This window comes from Poecilia reticulata, linkage group LG16 (assembly GCF_000633615.1).
Source record: "Poecilia reticulata strain Guanapo linkage group LG16, Guppy_female_1.0+MT, whole genome shotgun sequence".
Taxonomy (NCBI): domain Eukaryota; kingdom Metazoa; phylum Chordata; class Actinopteri; order Cyprinodontiformes; family Poeciliidae; genus Poecilia; species Poecilia reticulata.
The window spans coordinates 6,820,008-6,830,046 of record NC_024346.1 but is presented as its reverse complement, the minus strand read 5'-3'; the positions used below and the strand labels follow the sequence as shown (position 1 = coordinate 6,830,046).

Here is a 10,039-nt window from a genome sequence, read left to right as displayed (position 1 = left end):
GAGAGAAAGATGAGCTGAGCAGAAAGAATGACGAGCTGAACAATGAGAAAGATGAGCTGAGCAGGAAGACAGAGGAGCTGAGCAAAGAGAGAGACAGGCTGAGTGAAGACAAACACGAGCTGAGACAGGAGAAAGACAAACTGAACAAAGAGAAAAAGGATCTGAGCACAGAGAAAGAGGAGCTGAAGAAAGAGAGAGAGAAGCTGAGAGTATTGACAGACCAGGCAGAGAAGCGATGCAGAGAGAGAGATGCTCTGAAAAACTTTTATGATGCCCTCATGAAATTTGACAATTTTCCAGTTCGTGATTTGTGCCCAGTATCGTGTAATTACATTTCTAGATTAACTTTGAAACTCTTGATTATTCTTTTTATATATATATATATTAAATTATAAACAGTTTTCGAAGACATAGCTGACCATTACTATCACAGGTAGAGTGCTGAAGGTCACTTTCCTGACAGCAAAGTGAGCCAGTAAAATTAATTCATTAGCAGCAGGTTTACAGCCAAGTTTTGGTTTCAGAGAATGTTTTTGTTTTTTAGTGAACCCTGTGGTACGCCACTTCTGACTAGAATGATATCATCATTTAATCACCTTCCAACATTGATCTGCACTCTACCTTTAAAAGCTTTGCTTCAGTAATTTTGATTATTAAAATATTAAGTAAGTTCACGTGGATTTCTTTTAGAAATTAATATTTTTTGTTTTGAGATTATTTTACCAAAGTTTCACTTTATTCTGCTCTTTCTCCTTGTCTAGTGAGACCGAAATGCCAGCATTGCGCCAAACATGAGAAATCCTACAAGGGACACTGCTACTATATTTATCCATATGACATAGGTTATGCAAACTGGGACCGAAGTCGACAGTTGTGTAAGACTGAAGGTGGAGACTTGGTTGTAATTGATGATCTGGAGGAGCAGGTAAAACAAAACACCACCTCTTCTCTTGAAGTTTAAAGCTATTCTGGAAGATTAATGGCTTGACAATACTGTATCACATGCACTAACTGAATCAGCGTCTCCAAATTATAATTTTTAAAGTCTCAATAAAAAAGAGGAGGAGACGTGGCCTCAATGAATAAGAACTTCTTAAATTGCAAAAAATATATATTTTTAGGTCATTTTAACTCTTTTGAATGTTGTCAATTGAGGTAAAAGGCCATAAATGAACTCTGATACTAACTTTGTACAAAACCCCAACGTGTGGAAAACTTCTTTGACTTTAATGAGCTTTTGTCTCTTATATGCAACAATTATGACTGTTTCATAACTGTGGGAGATTTTAACATCCATGTTGACGAGCCCAAAGACAGAGAGCTAAACAGTTGTGACTTTCTTGATCATTTTGGTCCAATTCAACATGTTAAACAATCAGCACACAATTGAACACACACTGGACGTGATTATCAGGACGGGTGTGAATATTTCCTGTGTTTCTGTAACTGATGTCGCCCTGTCAGATCATTTTRCTGTTATGTTTTAAAATACTTTCTCCATTGACTCACTTAGTAAAACGGCCACTATCACACAACGTTCTTTCACAGCAGAAACTTTTAATCAATTATAGTCCATCTCGCCTTTAAGTTGTAACCATGACGATGAGATGGTAGATAACTTACATTCTATAATTTCAGATATAATTGATTTTATTGCACCCACTAAAGTGAAGGTTGTGTCTGGTAGGAACAAGTCTCCATGGAGACATGCAAGATATCTTTGTTTCAATAGGTAACGTATCAACGAAGTGGATAGAAATCATGCGGGGTACCCCAAGGTTCAAATCCTAGGACCCCTCTCATGATGCGTTCACACTAAACACGTTTTGAGCATCAGGTGCGTCTGGTTTACATTTAAAGCCTATGTGGAGCATCGGACGAGACATGTCAAACACTCAAAACGCTCCAAACGGATCAAATTGCACTGCGCTAGGTGCTCTAAACGCACCTCCACATGCCTCCACATGCCTCCACATAGACTTTGAATGTAAACCAGACGTGCCTGACGCTCAACACTCATTTGGTGTGAATGTACCATCATTTGATATCCGTATGCTCCCACTAGCTCAGGATATAACAGTAAATAAGATTAGCTACCCTAACTACGCAGATGATACACGGCTCTACATCACGATGTCACCAGGTGACTCTGAACCAATCCAATCACTGAATAAATGCTTACAACAGGTAAATGTGTGGTTGTGCGATCTAGAGTCAAAGCACAGCTTTAGCTATTACAGCAAGAAACCAGCAAGCAGGCCCAAAATCTGGTTCTAGTGATGAACTCTGACCTGAGCCTTCAGAACTACTTAAAGACAGTTACGAAATCGGCCTTCTATCACTTGAAGAACATTTTCAGGGTAAAAGGACCAATGTCCCAGCAAGATCTAGAGAAACTCACCATGTGTTTATCTTTAGTCACATTGATTAATGCAACAGTGTCTTTATAGGTCGGCCTAAAAAATTAATCCTCATCAACATCCTTATGATGTTGATTGTTTCAAAACTTGAGAAAATGTAATGCTTTGATTTTTAATTGTGTGTTCTATGACTTCATATTTTTGTGTATTTTGATATGAAACACTTTGAAGTGCCTTGTTACTGAAATGTGTTAGGAATAAACTTGATTGATTGATAGCTCAAAGTAAAAAAGATTTACGACAGTCTAAAATAAAATCTGTTCACAGGAATTTATCAACAATCACACCCAGAAATACGATTCTGATAACCATGGATACTGGATAGGGTTACATCACTTTCGACACAATTGGTCCTGGGTTGATGGACGTAGGAACTTTCTTGAGTAAGAACTATTATCTCAAAATATGTACATTTGAAGCTGCACTATGTAACTTTTTCTTGAAAATATCTTCTTACATATTTGTTGAAGCTGTTGCATGTCCTGACAGTATGGTATTAGATAAATAATACATGAAAATATCGGACTTCTCTGCCTTCTCCCAGTGCGTGAGTGCTAACTAGAAACAACCAATCAGAGCCCAGAGGCGGGTCTTATCGCTGTCAATCACAACCTAGCGTGGTAACGCTCGTCCCCTTTATAAATTTTAATAAAATGTTGTCACACAGATGTCACCATGTTGTAAACGCTGCTATGCATTCTGGGTAAATGATGTCCAGTTGTGCTAGCTCTGTCCAGCCAAAACTGATGGATAATGTCACTGAACGAGTTGAAGTCAATGAAGATGAGCAGGGAGGAAGAGGACAGAGTTGGCCGGTGTTTTGCTGCTGCCTTCAGCTTCATAAATGAAACAATGAATAGCACTTACCTCTGGTCAGACTGTGTGATCTGGTAAGTAGTTCTGTAGCTCTGTGTCCGGTCCGGTAACAGCTGTTTTGGGTCCAGGCTTCTTATGGTCAGATTGGTGGTTTCATATTCAGTATCAGCAGCAGTATAGCTTTGTTAGCATTTCAATTAGTAGTAGCTCCATTAGCACTGCTTGTCTTTGATGTTTGTCTGTAGCGCTGTGTCGGCCGATAACAGCTGCTTAGGGTCCGGTCCAGTCTAATCGGTGGTTTAATATTCAGTACTTGTACAAAAGATTGTTAATTATTTGTTCCAGCCCTTTAGTTTGGTTTTCTTTATCTAGGTGTTTCATGTGTGGTGCCTTTTTCCTCCACTGGGTGGTTTTTTTGTTCATCCTTCACTTATGGACATGAGCATTCAGTGGGGCGGCTCTCAAGGCAGATTTGTTATTACCTCCTTATATCGTGTGCGTCCATTGAATGAAACCACACATACTCACACCTACATACACACTCATACACCCATACACACACACACAATCTCATCTACAAGCGCACCCCCTTGAATCCTGCCCGTTATGTGTATGGATGAAGCTGGAAGTATATTAAAATCAAGTTAAGCCTAATTCTGGACTCGGACCTTCTCTCCTTTCTATAACTCACCTCAACATATATAATAGCTGTCCTAACCCGACGCCTGGAGTGATTGCTTATCTACAATAAAACCAGTTTCAGTCTTTAATACAGTACTGGTGGCAGTATAGCTATGTTAGCATTTCAAAGAGCTCAGACTATTTAAGCACAACATTTATTTTTAGCTTCCGAAGGTAACGATCACCTTTTGGAGCTTTTGTCAGTTTTGCTCATACAAATGACCCAAAGTCTTCTGGAGAGAAATGTTAAGAGCACAAATGCAGGTCATTTGGAAGTTGTGTTCAGGTCCAGCTCTCTTCCTGTGCGCTCTTCTTTTTTTCATGTGGGAACTTACCCAGATTCACCACCTCACTGTTTGTTTTTTTAAATTACAGCCAATAGTGACACAGTGTGGTATTATGTAAAATTACACCAGTCAAATGCAATATGAAAAACATCAACTCAGGTAAAGTTAGCCTTCCTGTGTTTACGTCCTGTACTGCGGATTTCAGTACAGAACAGACCAAAATGCGTCATCAACCCATCGGGTGAAAAACATGAAAAGATAGACATTTTGAAGTCATTATGAGCTTTGGCTTATCACAAACAGCAATTTTTTAGTTAACAGGAAAATTACAACATATCTAGACCAACATCTTCAACTAATTCTGGGTCACTTTAAGTAAAAATGTAAATATATTTTCCACAAGCTTGTAGAAGAGTTAAATATACTGAGTGACAACGACTCCAGGATCTCCCAGGACTTGTCCTAAAACCAAACCTCAGTGGGCCGTGGCCCCCACCACTCCAAACGGGATTGATGGAGGCCTTCATTGGTTAAGTCAGGGGTGATCAAGATAAAACACCTGATTTGCAAACACATGCAAAAAGTGAAAACTTCTGTTCAAAGGGATGAATCATTTTTAGGATTTATGATTGGAAGTAAGACTTTATGTTGAATTTGAGTAAAATATTTTTGCTACATTGGGTTTATTAATTTTTTTTACTTTTCGTAGTGTCAGTTATTTCCTTTATGAGGTTGAATAATTTTAGATTCAACTGTAAACAGACATCTAGGGTGCGGCGGTGACGCTGGAGTAAAGCGCTCGACCCGTACAGACGCCTCAGCTATCACAGGTTTGAGTCCCGACCTGTTGACCTTTGCTGCATGTCCGCCCTCTTTCTCACAATCCACTTTCCTGTGCACTCAAGGTCAAATAAAGATCACTAGAGCCAAGAAAGTCCTTTCAAAAAAATGTTATCTTTAAAATTCGATCTTCCAAGTTTGTAAAACGGCTTTAATTTATTCGAGTCCGACTTCTTTTCAAGTGTGTTTTCATCCTTAAAGAGACAACAGCGCATCTAGATGCTGACAGTTTTCAGTTTGATGTCAATAAGCTGCTGTACAATTTTTTTATGTTCTAAATGTTCTGAGGTTCACGTTTCTGTCTTAAAGGTTCTGGATTGAGGGGATTCCCCGTTCGTCAGGAGCAGCGCTGCATATGCCACGACAAAAAGCCACAGAGAGCTGGAGAGCAGAAGACAAGATGGAAGCATCCAAATTCATCTGTGAGCGTCTGGAGATTTCTTGGCCCTTTGGCTAACACTGTTCTCTTAAAGCTTCAATCAAGAATACTCAGCGTGTCATCACATTTTGGTGAATGTCATAAATAAAAGCTCAATCTCTGAAAGCCAAGTTTTAAGTTGCAGCTGCTATAGTTCTTCTAACATGGCAATTGAGATTCTGTTCACAGTCACTTCTGTAGGTTTGTTTTCATCCGTGGAAGCACTTCCACCTCTGAGCGGTCCATTTATTGTCCATCCGAATCTGGTTCTCACACTGTGAGGTCCATTTCCGGCACTGTTGACTGTCTGCAGGTTCCAGTGCTTTGGGAACGTTCGCTCCACAATAAGCAAGCCAACTTCCACTTCAGTAGTAGAAACCTGTATGTCTTCCAGATGTTAACATCCTCCTGACAGGGAATATTCTCTTTTTTTTTAGAACTTAAATTGTATTCATTTTTGCAGAGCAATTACACAGTCAGACATCAGCAATAATTAACACAAGTTTTTCCATGTGGCATTATGTGAAATAAATTGGTTACACGTTTGCAGCTAGTAAAACTTTTTTTTTTTTTTAAATAGGATGGTTTGATGTTAAAGTTATTCCTGAGCATAACTCAGGAATAAATTCCTGGGTTTTTGTTTTCTTTTAAAAGAAGAAACTACAGGGGGTATACTCTATAAAAGAGAAATAAGTGGACAAACTTAAAATCTTAAGCATTTCATATTCTGTCTTGAAGTTTAGACTGTGCATTTGAAAAACTCCTGAAACAACTCAAAAATATTTTAATCTTTGAGCAATTGTTTTATAAACAATGACATCGACTTTAACTTGATTCCAAATGGATAGTTCAATCATATCTTCTGGAAAAGGAGAAAGGCCCCATGCCAGGTCAAATTAAGTGGGAAACCAAATGTTGACAAAAGCAACTGGAATTAAAACTCGAGTGCTTCTGGACAATTGTTTGGAAAATGGAGAAACACCGATATAATTGGAGCCCTGCACCAAGAATACCACCTGCTTAGCACCGTCGATGGACTGAATAGGTCTCTGGTGGGTTCGGGGGAGGAAACTACGAACCCTGTCCATGAATGACGCGGTGGCACACCATAACTAAGCTTTATCAAAACCGAACGTTTTATGCTAAATCATAATGATAATAAAAAATATGTTCTCTTCTTTAGTCTTCACAGAGCAGGGGGCAAAGAGGTGGGTGAACAGCAATTTACTTACATGTGAATATTGTTTTCATCCAACCACAAAGATTTGATAAATATGTCATCTGAACGTCTTTAGTTTTTAATTTTTACACATTTTCTGCCTAAATTCCCATAAATCTGTCACATTTTGAAGCTCTTGCTGTCTTTTACTAAAGTGGAAACGATTGTATCTGAAGTTAAATCACTTCTGATTATTTCATTCGTTTAGTAATTTATAGTTTTTACCATAAAGATCAGTTTAGTTTTACCGGTTGTAATTGTGTCAGTTTGAGACAATCAGCTAAGTGGCCACAAGAGGGAGCCATACACAGCCTGCTCTTTCTGCACAGCAGTTTTTAAGTAGAAGAAGTTTTGTCTGCCAAAGATCTATCAAATTCACCTGGATATGTAAAATAACTAGTTTGTTTTCTGTCAGTTTTATAAACTTTTATTCGTTACATCCGTTTCATTTAATGTAGGATTTCGCCTTGATCGTTTTAAGCAGCTTTAGGCCTAAATACATTTATTGTCTGATAATCTTTCATCCATCAATATTTTTCCCCCTTTTTAAGAGATTAATTGACTGTTCATTTAGTTTGTTTTATATTTTATTTGTCTTTCATGTTTCATTTTGTTTCCCATATTATCAGCTTTCATTTGTTTTTTTGTTTATTTTTAAAAAAATATTTACCGAAGTAAATAAATATCCATAATATCAAAACGTTTGTTGAATCTTTTTACTAAATGCTGTTTATTGCTGGTGTCGCAGTGACTGGATGATGTGAAACCACTTTGAACTGCTGTTTTGCTTAAATGTACAAAATAAACTGCAATATTCCATAAACAAAATGTGTTTTAATGTGAACTTATTGTATTTTCATACTTTAATTCATCGTTTTAGGGGGATCTTCTGAACATCTGTGAGTTTTACCCAATATTTGATGTTATTGTTGTATTTTTTTATCACAAGGCTGTAAAACACGGAAACCCTTCTGTTGATAACATTTATTAATCCGTCTCTTTTTGAAATCCATACTTTAGATGACTTCAAGCTGAATGACGCGGTGATCTGGTCGCTGCGCTGTAATTACCTGCAACTGGGACAAAAGGTGAGTCATGAGCAAAGTCCAGCCGACCAATCAGCGCTCAGGATCGACTCCAGGAAACGCAGTGGTTCTCCAGCACCTGGTCGGCCTGAAGCGGGACAAACAGCTGCTGCACCTGAGACCAACTTCTGGCTTTCTGATCGGGACGGCGGCGCACAGCAGCGATGGTTTGCGGAGGATTCATTTGCACCAAGAACGCGCTTTCTGCGCTCAACGTCGTTTATATTGTGAGTATCTGATGAAATTCCGGAGTTTATTTTTGGGAGGAGGTGAAAGACTGGAAAATGGCAACCGGGCTGATCGGGTGGTTTTACCTGCTGTTATTCCAAGAAGTCATGAAACCAGGCAGCAGGTGAGCAGCGCGGACTTCATGTTCCTGCTGGTTCTGCTCTGTTCTGTTTGCTTCGTCATGTTTAGGGTTAACATCCTGTTTTTCTGGAGTGAGTGAAGCAGGAAAAGCTCCTAGGAAACTAAAGGTCAAGGAAATGCCTGGTTAATTTACGGGGTTTTTTTCCCCTGTTTTCATTCAAAAGAATAAAAACAAATGTAAAAGCATCAGGTTCAACATCTGTGAGGATTTAGTTGGAGAAAGAAGCTAATATTTATAGACACACCTCTGAATGTCAGGTGAAACCTTTGAGTTGAATGACAGAAAAGTAGAATAAAAACCATAACAGGCTCCACAGTGAAGAATCATCCTATGAGAGCAGCGGCTCATGAAATTCAGACCAATCACACAATGGACAGGGGCCAAAAAGTTCAGGGACGTTGTGACAAACAACCAAAATGAACATTTTCATTATGCAGCTGCACAATGAGAACCGGTCGAGTTCTGCAGTTGGGTTAACCTGCAGAGAGCCTGTGAGACGGAGAGGGAAGCTGGTGACGAGCCGATTGTCTCACCAGTTTATGAGTTTTTTCTGTTTGACAGTGATAAAGTTGTCCCAACATGTGATATTCAGTAACCATGACTACTGTTGATTACAGGAGTCATGGTTACCGTTTCTGATGATGTTAAAATATCTCAGCTTCCTGAGAAGATTGAGGAGCTGGAGGCTTTACTGTAAATAATTTCAGTGTCTGGTAAAGATGCCATGTCTGTGTCTCCACCTGCTCAACCTGCTTTCCCTGTAGAACCAGAGGCTTAGAGCTGGGCTGTGGCTGCTGCCCCGTCCAATCAGGACGCTCTCTGAGCCCAGCAGGTCTGGATGCTCCAACTCTTTACTGAAATCAGACTTTTCTTTTTTTTCTATTTTTGGCCTCGTCTTTTTCATAGTTAAATCTGAATGCAGTCAAAGTCTGTGTGAAGGACTTGCTTCCCCAAAACCACCTGCATGTCAGAAGAAGCTCCTGAGAACCTGAGGGGTCTGGAAGCAGCAGGTCTTTAATGTATTGTGGTGCTAAACCGTTCAGTGATTTATAAACCAACATCAGTATTTTAAAGTCTCTTCTCTGAGGGAGCCAGTGTAGGACTGTAGAACTGGTCCTGGTTTTAGTCAGAACTCCAGCAGCAGCATCTGGATCAGCTGCAGCTGGAGGATTGATTTTATCCTGCAAAGATGCTGTAGCTTTAATCAATGTGACTAAAGATAAAACACATGGATGAGTTTCTCTGATGCTGAGACATCAGTCCTCTGATCCTGAAAACGTTCTTCAGGTAGAAGGCCGACTTTGTACCTGTCTTTATGTGGCTCTGAAGGTTCAGGTCAGAGTTCATCACTGCTCCCAGATTTCAGCCTGATTTCTGGTTTTAATAACTTAAGCTGTGTGTGACTCTAGGTTGTTCCTCTTTAGGTCCAAAGACAATAACTTCAGTCTTGTTTCTGTTCAGCTGTTTCCAGGGACCTACAGGTCGGATGAATCCAACTTATTTGTAAAGGTCAGAAGCATATCAGATTTAGGATCACATATTCAGCTGGCCTGGGTCGCGTTTGTAAAAATCTGATCTGTGTTGTTCAAAGTGTTATGAAAAGATCAGATGCAGGTCTCATAGGGGCAAAAAAATCTGCTTTGGACCACTTCAGGCTGCAGTGTGAACGGAGCCTAAGTGGGACAGATCGGATTATTTTGGGAAGGCAAAAAGATTGAATTGAGCCGTTCAGACGGCTGTGAAAAGGCCAGCTGTAGGTCGCTGGATTTGGGTTGCATCTGCTTGCTGTGTGTCTGCAGCTCCCAGCAACCCGGACCAGGCCTGGTCAGCAACCCGGACCAGGCCTGGTCAGCAACCCGGACCAGGCCTGGTCAGCAACCCGGACCAGGCCTGGTCAGCAACC

The 10,039-nt window shown here is 39.8% G+C and overlaps 2 protein-coding genes across 2 annotated transcripts in view; both read left to right on the top strand.

Annotated features, from left to right (window-relative positions):
* Positions 1 to 5,593, top strand: part of LOC103477754 (C-type lectin domain family 4 member G-like) — a 13,465-nt gene extending 7,872 nt beyond the window's left edge. The window contains exons 2-5 of the mRNA XM_008431052.2: positions 10 to 324; positions 762 to 925; positions 2,688 to 2,803; positions 5,354 to 5,593. Coding sequence (XP_008429274.1) covers positions 10 to 324; positions 762 to 925; positions 2,688 to 2,803; positions 5,354 to 5,501 — 743 coding nt within the window. The 3' untranslated portion in view covers positions 5,502 to 5,593. The remainder of the gene's footprint in view (positions 1 to 9; positions 325 to 761; positions 926 to 2,687; positions 2,804 to 5,353) is intronic.
* A 2,161-nt stretch (positions 5,594 to 7,754) lies between these two features.
* The window catches only part of tspan13a (tetraspanin 13a), a 10,076-nt gene continuing 7,791 nt past the window's right edge, over positions 7,755 to 10,039 (top strand). The window contains exon 1 of the mRNA XM_008431048.2: positions 7,755 to 7,993. Coding sequence (XP_008429270.1) covers positions 7,931 to 7,993 — 63 coding nt within the window. The 5' untranslated portion in view covers positions 7,755 to 7,930. The remainder of the gene's footprint in view (positions 7,994 to 10,039) is intronic.